Source organism: Salmo trutta, chromosome 14 (assembly GCF_901001165.1).
Source record: "Salmo trutta chromosome 14, fSalTru1.1, whole genome shotgun sequence".
NCBI lineage: Eukaryota > Metazoa > Chordata > Actinopteri > Salmoniformes > Salmonidae > Salmo > Salmo trutta.
Genome location: NC_042970.1, coordinates 30160103 through 30177442, shown reverse-complemented (window position 1 = coordinate 30177442; position 17340 = coordinate 30160103). Strand labels below are relative to the sequence as shown.

At 42.4% G+C, this 17340-nt stretch overlaps 1 protein-coding gene across 1 annotated transcript in view; it reads right to left on the bottom strand.

The window, feature by feature from the left end:
* The window catches only part of epha8 (eph receptor A8), a 95812-nt gene extending 85633 nt beyond the window's left edge, over positions 1-10179 (bottom strand). The window contains exon 1 of the mRNA XM_029775232.1: positions 9888-10179. Within this exon, the coding sequence (XP_029631092.1) occupies positions 9888-9978 (91 nt within the window). The 5' untranslated portion in view covers positions 9979-10179. The remainder of the gene's footprint in view (positions 1-9887) is intronic.
* Positions 10180-17340: the final 7161 nt, after the last annotated feature.

Below are 17340 nucleotides of genomic sequence, written 5' to 3'. Positions count from 1 at the left end.
AGTTAACACAAACACAACAGCAGCCCATTATGGAACTGTCATAAACCGCCTCCAACTGTTTCTCTGCCTCACTTTAAAATGTTCAGAGTAAGGCATATCACACCCCACAAGCTAGCGATGATGAGAAATAAATCACAAACTACAATGAAACAACATGGAGGAGCAGCATAGCCCAGGCCCAGGGATGCCGAACTTAGCATCAGCCCAGGCGCAGAGACCTCTCAAGGGAGTCTCTGTCTCCTCCGGCCTAGACGTGTCAGAGCCAGGCTGAGGCCACAGCTCTGGGGGTCTAAGGCCTGCCTGTATTGATCTGTTAGCTCCTATAATCCATCTGACATGCTGCTAACAAGGCTGATCTCTTAATAAGGGGACCCGGAGAGACGCGACCTGCGTTAAAAAACAATAGATAATACTGTTGCATGGAAAAGTTCATGTCCTCTCTGTCACTGTATATTTGCCTGATGTTACCATGTTTGTGAGAAGGTGGTAATGATTCTCACAAAAGTTTAAGAAAACTGCACAGAAATGTGTTGCATGCAATGCAATTGCTTGCTGTAGTACTTAAAACCTGCCAAAACCCGCTGACTTTGCAATACATTTCAGTATTGTTGGAAGGTCACTTGTGAAGGCCGATGCCTTTTTTCATATCTAGCTACATATAACAATTTATTTTCACAAAGAGAAACATTTTCTCAAGCTATTATTAATATAATTTATTGGGTCCACAATTGTTTGTCAATTACCTCTTACATAATAAGTATCCTGTAATTGTTCCAAAGTAAGTGATTCAAAATAGAAAAAATGTAACAAACCATACATTAATTGATAGGTATTGCATCATAGTTGTGTTTTGTTACCACAGCCCCCAATGCAACTTCAGACCAAACTCTTTATAGACTCATTCTTTATTGGCTGTATCCAAGTGCTCGCCAATATACAGTGAACCCTTTGAAATTACCTGGATTTCTGCATAAATTGGTCATACAATTTGATCTTCATCTAAGTCACAACAATAGACAAACACAGTCTGCTTAAACAAGCAATTATCTGTTTTCTTGTCTTTATTGAACACACCGTGTAAACATTCACAGTGTAGGGTGGAAAAAGTATGTGAACCCTTGGATTTAATAACTGGTTGACCCGCCTTTGGCAGCAATAACCTCAACCAAACATTTTCTGTAGTTGCGGATCAGACCTGCACAACAGTCAGGAGGAAATTTGGACCATTCCTCTTCACAAAACTGTTTCAGTTAAGCAATATTCTTAGGATGTCTTGTGTGAACCGCTCTCTTGAGGTCATGCCACAGCATCTCAATCAGGTTGAGGTCAGGACTCTGACTGGGCCACTCCAGAAGGTGTATTTTCTTCTGTTGAAGCCATTCTGTTGTTGATTTACTTCTGTCTTTTGGGTTGTTGTCCTGTTGCATCACCTAACTTCTGTTGAGCTTCAATTGGCGGACAGATAGCCTTACATTCTCCTGCAAAATGTCTTGATAAACTTGGGATCTCATTTTTCCATTGATGATAACAAGCTGTCCAGGCCCTGAGGCAGCAAAGCAGCCCCAAACCATGATGCTCCTTCCACCATACTTTACAGTTGGGATGAGGTTTTGATGTTGGTGTGCTGTGCCATTTTTTATCTACACATAGTGTTGTGTGTTCCTTCCAAACAACTCGACTTTAGTTTAATCTGTCCACAGAATATTTTGCCAGTAGCGCTGTGAAACATCCAGGTGGTCTTTTTGAATACTTCAGACGTGCAGCAATGTTTTTTTTGGACAGCAGTGGCTTCTTCCGTGGTGTCCTCCCATGAACACCATTCTTGTTTAGTGTTTTACGTATCATAGACTCATCAAAAGGGATGTTAGCTTGTTCCAGAGATTTCTGTAAGTCTTTAGCTGACACTCTAGGATTCTTCTTAACCTCATTGAGCATTCTGCACTGTGCTCTTGCAGTCATCTTTGTAGGACGGCCACTCCAAGGGAGAGTAGCAACAGTGCTGAACGTTCTCCATTTATAGACAATTTGTCTTATCATGGACTGATGAACATCAAGGCTTTTAGAGATACTTTTGTAACCCTTTCCAGCTTTATACAAGTCAACAATTCTTAATCTTCGGTCTTCTTAGATCTCATTTGTTCGAGGCGTGGTTCACATCAGGCAATGCTTCTTGTGAATAGCAAACTCAAATGTTGTGAGTGTTGTTTATAGGGCAGGGCAGCTCTAACCAACATCTCCAATCTCATTGATTGAACTCCAGGTTAGCTGACTCCTGACTCCAATTAGCCGAGGGGGTTCACATACTTTTTCCAACCTACACTGTGTTCAATATAGACAAGAGAAATACAATAATTTGTGTGTTATTAGTTTAAGCAGACTGTGTTTGTCTATTGTGGTGACTTAGATGAAGATCAGATCAAATGTTATGACCAATTTATGCAGAAATCCATGTAATTCCAAAGGGTTCACATACCTTTTCTTGCCACTGTAGTCTCCAGATCATTGCTGTTCTACTTCACTCATATACATTACTCAATAGTTTCTCACAGCTGACAGTTTGCAGAGAGAGATACTTTATCGACAAACTGATGGATTATGAATGACATCTGAAAGGTGGGATTTCAGTCAACATCGATACTTCCTGCCTGGCCAGGTGGGATTCACACTGACAACTTTACAACTCAATCAAGGTTATAGTGGTGGATTTTCATTTTTGTTTATTCTGCCTCCTAAACATCATAATGAATATAGGAAGAGCCATTATACAGTGTATGTTGCTCCCACATGCTCTAATTAACCGCTATCTCAATACAGACTTCTTTCTTTACTTATAAAACCACTATTTGCTATTATTGGTGGAAATGTGGAATGTTCACATCGGTATTCTGTCACACACATATCAGAATTTCATGACATATTTAGTGTGCATCCCTCTCAGAATACACACTTCTACAGATTTTCAGCTAGTTAATAGGCTTTCAACAATATAACCTGACATGAATAAGCCAATGTGTAAAGCTCGGTTCACCGTCCACAGTGACATAGTCATGGTAGTCCGGCGGCTCATTTTTACATATTTACAAATCTCATAATAATAATAATAATGTTTATTTAATATGGCGCTATTCATTACAAAGAGAATCGCAAAGACGATGTAAAAACAAACAAAACAAATGTAGAGATCAGGAGTTCGTCAGGCACCTCGTTCCTCCTCCTCCTCTGTCGGTAGGCTGATTAGTCCACTACTGAAGTGTATCACCCACCTGGGTGATGCTTCAGCAGCTAATAGTGGAAGAAAGAGCAACACACCTTGGCAGTAGTCAGGAAACAGTCCCCCACGAGGTGAGCCTCTCTCAACCCCTCACACCTCAGACCACATCGTTCATGGAACCAGGGCAGGTGGAGAAAAAGGTGGGGAAAAGCCAGTGCTGTATTGATACATCATTGAAATGATCTCCAATAACTACCTAGTCAAGCCAGACAAACTGACTGGGCATTAGTACAGCACCTCCATGGGTCAAAACCATGTACAGCTGGTCTCAATAGAGTGTGCAGCTATGCGGCTTTGTAGAATATCCGTAACAATACGTCCCTGTCTCGTTAACATTATGTATCGTTTTCCCTATCCTTCAGTAGAGTAGTGGACTGTAATAAACCCACTCATTGCCGCACTAGGTATATGGCCCATTCTATCTGGGGGTTTTCATGTCCTGCAGTTTACCAGGCTGGAGGGGAAACGGTGTGCTTGCTGACAGACAGACAGACAGACAGACAGACAGACAGACAGACAGACAGACAGACAGACAGACAGACAGACAGACAGACAGACAGACAGACAGACAGACAGACAGACAGACAGACAGACAGACAGACAGACAGACAGACAGACAGACAGACGTTGTAGGTGTTAAGGCAGACACACCTCAAACACAGACATGATGCGGATATTTTCATCTGATGTCGATGCCATTACGTCCCATCCTGTCCTGACCACATTTAAATTCCAACCGTGGTAGAACTACAGTAGGATTTACTAAATCATGCAATTATGTCAATGGGAGATTTGCAAGAAAATTGGGATCTCAAGTCAGGAATTTGCCAGGGCATATATTGCTATTCAAAGGAAGAGAGAGATAAAGAGATGCATACAGATTCTACACTCATGTCGTCGTGGAATCCATCTCCCATTTCTTCTCCCCTTTCTCCTCCCCTCCCAACTATTTCCTTGCCCCATGTCCTCATCTCTCTCTCTTTTTCTGTCATTCCTCTCTCTCTCACAAACACAGAAATAAGCAATGATATTCTACAGCTATGTAGTGGTATTACTGCCTCTCAGGGGGAAAGGATTTCACCCTCTGCCTGCTTTCATAGAAAGACACAAGTTAGCTGTGAGTAAATGTCAAAATATGAACACACACATGCAAGTATGAACACACACACACGCGTGTGCGCGCATGCAAGCACACAAACACACAGCCACTACAGACATTGATGGACACACTTATTATGGTGCCTGACTGCTCAGAAACGCATGCAGCATTTACTGCAGTGTGCACTGAAACACAGTAGGCCTGACGTGCACCTTTAGGCCATGTGTAGATGATTGCTTCACTAGCATTCCCACAAGGAAACATTTGACAATATGTTTGCTGGCAGGCAAATACCATGTCAAACAATATTGCTGAATACAAACATTCATGCCTGTCAAAATAGCTGTACAAATTTAAATGAGCTGTCAAATAACAGTGTCAAATAACACTGTAACATGTCTGACGGTGCCTGTGTGGGCTATTGCAGGAGTCTGGAGACCATGGAACCAATTTAATCACAAACACAGGTAGAACACTGCCAAGTCTCAGTCTGCAATCATGGTCGTGTCTGAATTTTGATAACAAATTTCACAAGATGCTTTTAGAAGGAAGGGTTCAGTATGTTCTGCAAATTAACTTGCGTCGATCACTCTCTTACCTGCAGAATGTCTGTTTTGTTTAAAAAATGGCTGCTAACATTGTTGTGTGTGTGTGTGTGTGTGTGTGTGTGTGTGTGTGTGTGTGTGTGTGTGTGTGTGTGTGTGTGTGTGTGTGTGTGTGTGTGTGTGTGTGTGTGTGTGTGTGTGTGTGTGCGTGTGCGTGTGTGTGTGACTCAATGTGCACTGACAGTACAAACCATTAGGAACACCTTCCTAATATTGCCCTCAGAACAGCCTCAATTCGTCATGGCATGGACTCTACAAGGTGTCGAAAGCTTTCCCTTGGGATGCTGGCCCATGTTGACTCCAATGCTTCCCATATTTGTGTCAAGTTGGCTGGATGTCCTTTGGGTGGTGGACGCTTCTTGATACAGACAGGAAACTGTTGAGTGTGAAAAACCCAGCAACGTTGCAGTTCTTGACACACTCAAACCGGTGCGCCTGGCATTTACTACCATACCCCGTTCAAAGGCACTTAAATAATTTGTCTTGCCCATCCACCCTCTGAATGGCACACATACACAATACATGTGTCAATTGTCTAAAGGCTTAATAATTCTTATTTAACCTGTCTCCTCCCCTTCATCTACACTGGAGGAAGTGGATTTAACAAGTGACATCACTAAGGGATCATAGCTTTCACCGGGATTCACCTGGTCAGTCTATGTCATGGAAAGAGCAGGAGTTCTTAATATTTTGTACACTCAATGTATATTCAGTCTTTGGGAGTATGTGTGTGTGTGTGTGTGTGTGTGTGTGTGTGTGTGTGTGTGTGTGTGTGTGTGTGTGTGTGTGTGTGTGTGTGTGTGTGTGTGGAGGATTAGCAAATTGGAGTTGTGCTCCTCATCAGAAGCAGAAGCTTGATTGAGTGCTAACCGTCGTCGCTGAGAGCTTTAAACTTCCTCACTACATTTCGTTTATAAGGTTATCTGCTTTCCCGTATACTTGTAATATTTGTCACTGCCCTTAAGCTAAACCCCAGCAAAAAGTTAAATTAATTTTTCCAAGCAATTGTCGTTTGAAACTGTCAGAACATCCAACATAAGTGTTTAAAAAGGAATCTGCTGTCTGGGGAACATCTCTTTAGATGAAATGCTGTTTTTTAATTATCAAATTATAATTATCCCCCAAAAAAGATTTGGTGCCATTGTAAGATTTTTATCAGAAAATCTTTTACGGAATTAATGTTAAACAATATTAATTAGTTGGATAATTGCAAAACCACATTCTATATTTTATCTCCTCTCTTTGTATATATGTATGATATGTGGTTTATGATACACATACATTTGGGTCAAACATTATTGACACCCATAATAAAGATGAGTAACAGTAACTATGTAAAATATCTCACTCAAATACTGAGCTATATTGTATGTTAAACATTTTTGGGAAATTATATTATTATGTACTAATACAATTTCTCAGAGAAAAAATGTAAAAGGCAGGGGTCAAAATGATTGACACCCCTGAAGATTCTTATAAATAAAGTAGTCAAAATTGTAGTATTTGGTCCCATCCTCCCAACACACAATGCCTACATCAAGCATGTGACTCTACAAACGTGTTGGATGCATTTGCAGTTCGTTTTGTTGTGCTTCAAATTATTTTGTGCCCAATAGAAATTAATGGAAAATAATGTATTGTGTCAATTTGGAGTCACTTTCATTGTAAATAACAATATAATATGTTTCTAAACACTTCTACATTAATGTGGATGCTACCATGATTATGGATATTCCTGAATGAATCGTAAATAATGATGAGTGAGAGAATTACAGAGGGTCAAATATCATACCCCAATGCTAACCTCTCACCATTACAATATCATGGGAGGTTAGCATGTCTTGGGGGTATGATATTTGACCCTCTGTAGCATTCTCACTCATTAATTCATTTTGCACCCCACTGTATATAAATCAATCCATTGTCAACCGTAGGCCAAATTAACATTGGCATAACTATCTATGTAATATTTCACAAAATTACATAGATATTTTTTTTAAACCCTTATTTAACTAGGCAAGTGTTTTAACTATTTGACAGTATGGTTTGGAGTTAAACAGAATTACACTGAGATGCATAAAATTATTATAAAAAAACATGATCATGACCATATGATTATTCACATTATATTCATCATCTAGCAATTAGCTAATACAATGTCATCAGAATTACATGAACCATGTATTACATAACAGGACATTTTTTGATGAATAAATGAAATGTTCATATGTATAATACATTCTATATAATTTATCTGAATATTCCATCTCAAAGAACAAATTGAATATTTAAAATTGACAGTTTTATTTATTTTTAGGATATCTGTTGAACAAGTTATGACTTTGAATAATAATATGAATGTAGATGAGAAACACTAATTCTGGTTCTGATTCAGAGTGGTACTTATTCAGACTGGAACTGATTTAGACTGGAACTGATTCAGACTAGAACTGATTCAGAGGGGAACTGATTCAGACTGGAACTGATTCAGAGGGGAATTGATTCAGAGTGGTACTGATTCAGAGGGGCTTATCATTGGAACGTTTAAATGAACTTCGAACAAATACAGAACACAATAATTGTGAGTTATTTGGATGTTGATCAACAAAATCCAAAAACGTTTTTAAATGAAATGAAATATGCTAATTTTGTAACCCCCTGTTCTCTTTTTGTATATCCTGTTGCAATGTACAGTACTATAGTATTATAAGGAGGTGGCGTGCAGTGTGTGATTGAGCAGGCCAGTGCCCTGCAGCCAGCCTCCACTAGTGTGATTGGGGTCGCGGGGGTTGCGTGATCAGCAGGTGAGAATTCAGACTAGATCACAAACACTGCATCTCCAACTGAAAGCAGGAACTTGAAACTAGTATTGGAACAATTAGTGGTCATAGTCTATGTACTGTATATGGTATCATTTAAGTGGAGGAACAGATAACTATACACATTTGTCTGTTGTGTTTTTGTAATCATTGCTAGCTTCTAGACGGGGATATGGATGGAAAGAGAAGGGGGTTCCTACTTTGTTGTCTCAACATCTTCTCTCTCTTTCTATCCTCACAGCCTATCACTGACCTTAAGAGCCCTCCTCTCTCTTTCTATCCTCACAGCCTATCACTGACCTTAGAGCCCTCCTCTCTCTTTCTATCCTCACAGCCTATCACTGACCTTAGAACCCTCCTCTCTCTTTCTATCCTCACAGCCTATCACTGACCTTAGAGCCCTCCTCTCTCTTTCTATCCTCACAGTCTATCACTGACCTTAAGAGCCCTCCTCTCTCTTTCTATCCTCACAGCCTATCACTGACCTTAGAGCCCTCCTCTCTCTTTCTATCCTCACAGCCTATCACTGACCTTAGAGCCCTCCTCTCTCTTTCTATCCTCACAGCCTATCACTGACCTTAGAGCCCTCCTCTCTCTTTCTATCCTCACAGCCTATCACTGACCTTAAGAGCCCTCCTCTCTCTTTCTATCCTCACAGCCTATCACTGACCTTAAGAGCCCTTCTCTCTCCCTCTCTGTCCTTTCTTCACTGCGCTAAACTGAGGATAAACTGCCATCCTTCCTTTTCCCCGTCATCCCTCTCTCCTCTGTGCTTTCTCTCTGTTCTGGGATAAATACTGAAATCTCTCCACCATCCTCTCTCCCTCTCTCTCTCCATCACTCTTTCCTGAGCAGTGTTAAGCTGATGCTGCCAGCGGGGCGAGAGCTCTGACAGTCACGCCAAGACCTGCTCTGAGTCTCAGGAGACAAGACGCATGACAAGAACAGACCCATCCTGTCACACACACACGCACGCACACACAGACACACACACACATACAAGCATGCACGCACGGACGTGTGCGCACACACACACACACACACACACACTGGGTCAAACACGCACGCTCACACCTATGCACACAGGGGACACAGAAGATGAGCGACACAACTTTAACAAGTGAAAACAAGCAGATGCTGCCACGAGATTGTAGGACGGAGGACAAGAAGAAGGACGAAAACAAACCCTGATATTTCTCACACGGTTAAGGATGGAATTGTTTTTCCTAGCATCTGTTGTTGTCTTGGGACACCGTCAGAAACACAGTGATTCAGCTCATAGTTTTATCATGAATAGATTTCCAACTAAAGGAAAACTGTCCTTCAGTCCTGCAGACTGTCAAACAAAAGGAAAGGCTGATTCCTCTCAGGTGATTTGGCCATCATCGTGGTCGATTCTACTGAGGACTCTAGACTACGGATTTGAGGCATGATTATTGTAATCTACTGCATGTTGTCCCTGTGTCATTTAGTCACTGAACACAACAATCAATGTCTCGGTAATCTTCTATCCCTGGCCTACTGCCCATTGCTGATTGGTTTACATGCTTTTTCCAAGAAAACGTTTTGTTGAGAAAATATTGTACTTAGATGGCATGCGACGCACGTATCCAATCTCTCTCATGCAGATACACACTCATACACCAGCTCATGCATAACCAAGCAATATGAGCAATCTCTGCATGTGCACAAACACACACATAGACTCAACAGCACACACACACCAAGCATCCCCATAAGGCATTGCCTTCAGGGGAAACTTTCATCACTTTGCCAGGATGAACTTTCTAACAGATAGGAAGTTCAGATCGGGCTTGACGGCATGTTTGTGTGTTTGTGTGTGTGTGTGTGGGTGTGTGTTTCAGCTAGTCTTGCTTTCATACTTCAGCTGAGCTCCACATGTGATAAGTTAATCCTGGCTGAAGGCATGAGACACAAATAATTCACGCCTGTCCACACGAATGAACGTGTGTGTGAGTGCCAGTGTGTATGCACGTGATTCCCCTGCTGCCCTTCTCTCACTTTCGTACACAAGCACAGGCACACACGCACACACAGACACACACACAGACACACACAGACACCAGCTTTACCTTCATTGTTATTGTTGTTTCCGGCGTTGCCCAGTACTTGTAGTGGTATAGTCCATAGAAGCAGTGCTATGAGCCCTGGGTCTAAAGCCATGGTGCTCTCTCTCTCACACACACATACACACTACCGATCTCCCGCTCTTCCTCTTTCTCACTCTCTCTCTCTTACTCTCCTTCTCCGCCTCTTGCTGCCTCTCTCTGTGTCCCAGTGTTGAAGCGGAGCCTGAGCCAGCGCTGAGAGACTGTGTGTGTGTGAGGGGCTGAGAGCTCATTGGGCTATAGTTAGAGACTGCCTCTGTGCTTCTCAGCCTCTCTGTCTGCTCTCACACATACATACACACTCACCAGGCAGTGGGAGGGAGGGAACAGGCTGTCACTAAAACGCCATTAACCAATTAGAGCACAGGATTCGGCAGGTCCACTAAACAAACACTCACACGATACCTCACCTTTACCCATCCCACTTCAGAGAGACACTCCCGCTGTGTCTCTCTTTCTTTTTCTCTCTCCCGCACACACTTTTGACCATCATTTACTCTCTGCCTCTGAATCTCGATCTCTCCTCTTTCCCTCCCAGCTATGTCGCCTGCCCGTCTCTGCCTCGCTTGCTCTCCCTCAACTCCACCTCTCCCCTCTCTCTGACATCTCTCTTTCTTTTTTTCGTTTTATCCTACAAATTCTTTTAAAAAACACACGCAACTAATTGTCATAATATTTGTACATACAAATGTGCTGCTCTATTGTATATCAAGAAAACTCCCCAACATAGAACATATTCCTTCAGCTTTTCTTATTTTGGAAAAAGGTTGCCAATTGATATTAAAGGCCCAGTTCAGTCAAAAATGTGATTTTTCTGTATTTTATATATTTTTCCACACTATGAGAATAGAATAATACTGTGAATTGTGAAAATTATGATAATGCCTTTTTAGTGTAAGAGCTGTTTGGAAAGACTACCTGAAAGTTCAGTCTGTTTTGGTGGGATGGAGTTCTAGCCATCCATTGTGACATCACAATGCTGTAAATGAGTTAAGAAAGACAGGTCCAAATCTCTCTGCCAATAACAGCTAGTTTTCAGTTTTCCCCTCACTACTCAGATCACTCCCAGACAGTCCTAGCAAAATTCTTGCTTGAGAATTTTTTTTTTTACAATTTTAATTGAAAACAATCACAGTAAGGTACTTAATTGTTACCAATAAATTATTTGATTATTGAGGTAAAAACGGCTGCATTGGACCTTTAACGGAAATCACTATTCACCATACAGTATTTCTTTGAACTCTTTGTTTAAGTTGAGACAGTGGAATATAGTAAAATGCTCAACTGGAGGTCATCGATAATCAGTGGTGTGCCTACCAGCTCTCACAGTCTCATGTCAGAATTTGACTTTCATCCAAATTTCGAGGTGTTTAAGGTAAGGGTTAAGGTTAGGTATTAACTCTGAATGGTTAAGGTAAGGGTTAAGGTTAGGTATTAACTGTGAATGGTTAAAGTAAGGGTTAAGGTTAGGTAATAACTCTGAATGGTTAAGATAATGGTTAAGGTTTGGGATAGGCCTAAAACAAAGATATCAAAACCAACTTTCAATCGCTGGATTCAAACTTGCAACCTTTGGAATCAGAGGCAGGTGTTTACGGCCAACCACCATCCCAGTCCACAACACCGCCACCTACATTGTGGTAACAGCGCTCACTATTGCCCCTAGTGGCCGGTTTCCACATCATCTCCCGGTGTCCTCAGACACGGATGGACGTCGAATACTGACTTGTATCACAGGTGACCTGTCTGCGTGCATGCGTGTGTAGGCTTGTTGTTGCTTCCTACAGCTTAATCCTAAATGTTCCCTATGGCATATATCTGATTCAGATAGTCAGACGTTCTGGTGGGAGTGTGTGGGAGTGTTAGATTCAAGGACAATGATCAGATATTGATCCCTCTGACAAAGGGAAACTTGGCAATGACATTATCACTGAAGGTTCACAGAGGAATTAAACAGAGAGATAGGTGTGTGTGTGTGTGTGTGTGTGTGTGTGTGTGTGTGTGTGTGTGTGTGTGTGTGTGTGTGTGTGTGTGTGATTTTGAGTGTGTGTATGCGTCTGATTGCAGACTGAGTATTGTGTTTGCCCTGTAGCTAAAGGGTGACTGGATCAAGGGTTTTGGCTTCTCATCAATCACAGCATAACTCCAGTTTTACCGTTTTTTGAGGACACTGCTCTGGGTGAAAGCGATGTAGCCTTTGTTTTAACCCCTACAATGAAGTGTCACCAACTTGTGTGTGCGTGCGTGCAGCTGGCCTTGTGAACGGGGAGACTGAGCAGGAGTAAGGGGGAGGGAAGGATGGAGGGATGGAGGAGATGAGTGTCACTGCCAAATGCGGGCAGTGGTTGCGCCTGCCAAATGCTTCTCCTGGCAAAGGGACACGGGGGGGGTTTGTGTGAGGCTACAAAGGTTCCCGCTCATCGTGTGCAGTGTGCCTACGTGCAGCATCCTGTTCTCTTGTACAAATATAAACACACTGTGTGTGTTTGTTCTTTGTTCCTCTGCCACTAGGCTGCACTGTTTATCAGTCTGCTTCTCTCTTAACTGTTACTGTACATATCCATCTATCTGCCACAACAGTAAGGCTGCACTGTTTATCAGTGCTTCTCTCCTAACTGTTACTGTACATATCCATCTATCTGCCACAACAGTAAGGCTGCACTGTTTATCAGTCTGCTTCTCTCCTAACTGTTACTGTACATATCCATCTATCTGCCACAACAGGAAGACAGTAGACTACTTCTCACGGAAGACAGCTCCCCTGGAGGATGTTAAGTCAATTTCACCTCAATCCCAGTCAAAAACAATGCTCACTGTATTCAATGTGCCAACTAAGCTTATACCGTTCCCTCTTTCAGACCACAGTCAGTGTCTTTTGACTGTTTCTACTTGTCTTGTGTGAGACATACACAGATATTTGACACGTGATACACAAGGGCTATTCTTAATAATCCATCCCATAGAACCAACCTCTCATTTGTCTACCGTAGAGAGTTTAGTATACTTCCATATGTACCAGGATGAAGGCATTTAAACCATGAGAGTCCCATTTGTTATCAGTGCCGGAATGTCTAGGAGTGTGAGCGCTGTCAGATATAATCAGAGTGATCCTCTGTCTGTATGTCTTTAGCTCCCCAACACATTCCTCTATCCTCCTCAACTCCAGACTGGGTTTCAGTGGTGCTGAAAGTGATGGGACAGTTGGTCTACAACAGGACTGTACAGTCGTGGCCAAAAGTTTTGAAAATGACACAAATTTTAATTTTCACAAAATCTGCTGCCTCAGTTTGTATGATGGCAATTTGCATATACTCCAGGATGTTATGAAGAGTGATCAGACCCTCTTTGCCATGCAAATGAACTGAATCCCCCAAAAACATTTCCACTGCATTTCAGCCCTGCCACAAAAGGACCAGCTGAGATCATGTCAGTGATTCTCTCGTTAACACAGGTGTGAGTGTTGACGAGGACAAGGCTGGAGATCACTCTGTCATGCTGATTGAGTTCGAATAATAGACTGGACGCTTCAAAAGGAGGGTGGTGCTTGGAATCATTGTTCTTCCTCTGTCAACCAGAGATTGGACTGCTGAGGACTGGGGTAAAGAAATTTTCTATGATGATTCCCCTTTCCGATTGTTTGGAGCATCCGGAAAAAAGCTTGTCCGGAGAAGACAACGTGAACGCTACCATCAGTCCTGTGTCATGCCAACAGTAAAGCATCCTGAGACCATTCATGTGTGGGGTTGCTTCTCAGCCAAGGGAGTGGGCTCACTCACAATTTTGCCTAAGAATACAGCCATAAATAAAGAATGGTACCAAAAAATCCTCAGAGAGCAACTTCTCCCAACCATCCAGGAACAGTTTGGTGACGAACAATGCCTTTCCCAGCATGATGGAGCACCTTGCCATAAGGCAAAAGTGATAACTAAGTGGCTCGGGGAACAAAACATCGATATTTTGGGTCCATGGCCAGGAAACTCCCCAGACCTTAATCCCATTGAGAACTTGTGGTCAATCCTCAAGAGGCGGGTGGACAAACAAAAACCCACAAATTCTGACAAACTCCAAGCATTGATTATGCAAGAATGGGCTGCCATCAGTCAGGATGTGGCTCAGAAGTTAATTGGCAGCATGCCAAGGCTGATTGCAGAGGTCTTGAAAAAGAAGGGTCAACACTGCAAATATTGACTCTTTGCATCAACTTCATGTAATTGTCAATAAAAGCCTTTGACACTTATGAAATGCTTGTAATTATACTCCAGTATCCCATAGTAACATCTGACAAAAATATCTAAAGACACTTGAGGCAGCAGACTTAGTGAAAATTAATATTTGTGTCATTCTCAAAACCTTTGGCCACGACTGTACACAGTGAAATACACCGTACAACAACTTCATGAGGGAGAAGTGAGAAAGGGGACGGTGAAAGAATTTATGTGTGAAGGGGGTGGGGAATACATAAGTGTGTGTGTTTCTGTGTGTGTATGTGTGTATGGACTCAAGCCACACTGTGTGACGGGCATCTATATAAGTGCACCTGCACTCACTTGGGGTGGTCGGTGGACAGCAGCTAGCATGGTAACCTTGAAAGTGTGTGTGTGTGTGTGTGTGTGTGTGTGTGTGTGTGTGTGTGTGTGTGTGTGTGTGTGTGTGTGTGTGTGTGTGTGTGTGTGTGTGTGTGTGTGTGTGTGTGTGTGTGTGTGTGTGTGTGTGTGTGTGTGTGTGTGTGTGTAGGGGGGCAGATGGTAGGGGGCAGTTTGTAGTGGTGTGTCGCTGTGCTTGCTGATGTGTGTTGGCTCAATATAACCAGTGACAGATTTGTTTAGAGCACTCTATGCCGATGGTTCAATTCAATTCATTCAGTACAATTGCCATGGTATAACAGCCTACCCAGGGGTTAAGGTTAGTTGTTTCCAATTTGACTGCACTACTGACACTTCCTTGACCTTTTCTGATAAATATGCCATTCATAGGGCCACAAATGGTTTTGGAGCTATCAAACACTTTCCACTCCTCTCCTTTCCTTCTCCCTCTACTCCTGTCCCATTCATCTCCCCACCCTCCCACCTCTCTTCCCCCCTCTTACACCCCCGTAATCTCAGCAGGAGTCATTTTAAGCTGCTTACCCCTCCGCCGCTCTCATGTCAGGTACTGCCATCCCTCTCACCTCTCATCCGTCCCTCCTCTGATCCTTAAATACGGGGTCAGTGACACACTTATCAGGTAGCTCCAGCTTCGACATAGAGCTAGACCAAAGGTGGGCTGTACTACACAGCCAGTGACACACTCTTAGAGTCACTCACACTCTACGAGGAACTCTCAGTGACACAGACACCATGATATACACAGACTCAGTGACACAGACACCATGAGATACACAGTCTCAGTGACACAGACACCATGAGATACACAGCCTCAGTGACACAGACACCATGAGATACACAGCCTCAGTGACACAGACACCATGAGATAGACAGTCTCAGTGACACAGACACCATGAGATACACAGTCTCAGTGACACAGACACCATGAGATACAAAGAGATGCAGGTGTGCCACTGCAAAGATAAACAGAGACAATTGATTGTTTCTGATCATGTCAATGTGATCAGTGTGTTAAACTGCGTCATGTCTGTTCACTAGGTAACCGTAATCCAAATGGAGACATTACTGCATAGTTTGTGTGTGCAGTCAGTCCCATGTAGGGCTCTAAATCAGCATTTTACATAGCACTGGTGCTCACAACTTATACAAGTTAGGAGCACAACATACAATTTAGGAGCATCAGAAAATATATTTTTTTAATCGATTGAGATATAGCCTTTATTGGGCCTATATGTATTCTAGCACATGTTGTGCCCTAGAAACTAATACAGTGCCTTCGGAAAGTATTCAGACCCCTTGACTTTTTCCACATTTTGTTACGTTACAGCTTTATTCTAAAATTGATTAAATAAATACAAATCCTCAGCAATATACACACAATACCCCATAATGACAAATTGAAAACAGGTTTTTAGACAGAAATACCTTATTAAAAACAAAAATACCTTATTTACATAAGTATTCAGACCCTTTGTTATGAGACTCGAAATTGAGCTCAGGTGCATCCTGTTTCCATTGATCATCTTTGAGATGATTCTAAAACTTGATTGGAGTCCACCTGTTGTAAATTAAATTGATTGGACATGATTTGGAAAGGCACACACCTCTCTATATAACGTCCCACAGTTGAAAGTGCATGTCAGAGCAAAAACCAAGCCATGAGGTGGAAGGAATTGTAGGGTAGAGCTCCGAGACCGGATTGTGTCGAGACAGAGACAGGGAAGGGTACAACAAAAAATTCTGCAGCATTTAAGGTTCCCAAGAACACAGTGGCCTCCATCATTCTTAAATGGAAGAAATTTGAAACCACCAAGACTCTTCCTAGAGCTGGCCGCCCGGCCAAACTGAGCAATTGGGGGAAAAAGGCCTTGGTCAGGGAAGTGACTAAGATCCCGATGGTCACTCGGACAGAGCTCTAGAGTTCCTCTGTGGAGATGGGAGAACCTTCCAGAAGGACAACCATCTCTGCAGCACTCCACCAATCAGGCCTTGATGGAAATGGCCAGACGGATGCCACTCCTCAGTAAAAGGCACATGACAGCCCACTTGGAGTTTGCCAAAAGGCACCTAAAGACTCTCAGACCATGAAAAACAAGATTCTCTGGTCTGTTAAAACCAAGATTAAACTCTGTGGCCTGAATGCCAAACGTCACGTCTGGAGGAAACCTGGCACCATCCCTACGGTGAAGCATGGTGGTGGCAGCATCATGCTGTGGGGATGTTTTTCAGTGGCAGGGACTGGGAGGCTAGTCAAGATTGAGGCAAAGATGAATAGAGCAAAGTACAGAGAGATCCTTGATGAAAACCTGCTCCAGAGCGCTCAGGACCTCAAACTGGGGTGAGGATTCACCTTCCAACAGGACAATGACCTCTCCCCATCCAACCTGACAGAGCTTGAGAGGATCTGCAGAGAAGAATGGGAGAAACTCCCCAAATACAAGTGTGCCAAGCTTGTTTCATCATACCCAAGAAGACTCGAGGCTGTAAGCGCTGCCAAATATTTTTCAACAAAGTACTGAGTAAAGGGTCTGAAAACTTATGTAAAGGTGATATTTAAGTTTTTTTATTTTTAATACGTTTGCTAAAATTTCTTAAAACGTGTTTTTGCTTTGCCATTATGGGGTATTGTGTGTAGATTGATGAGGGGGAAAAAACAATTTAAGCAATTTTAGAATAGGCTGTAATGTAACAAAATGTGTAAAAAGTCAAGGGGTCTGAATTCTTTCTGAATGCACTGTATGTAACCCTGTAAATACATTTGTTTATTATAAAAGCTAAACTGTTGATAAAAATACCTGTCATTGAAATTACAA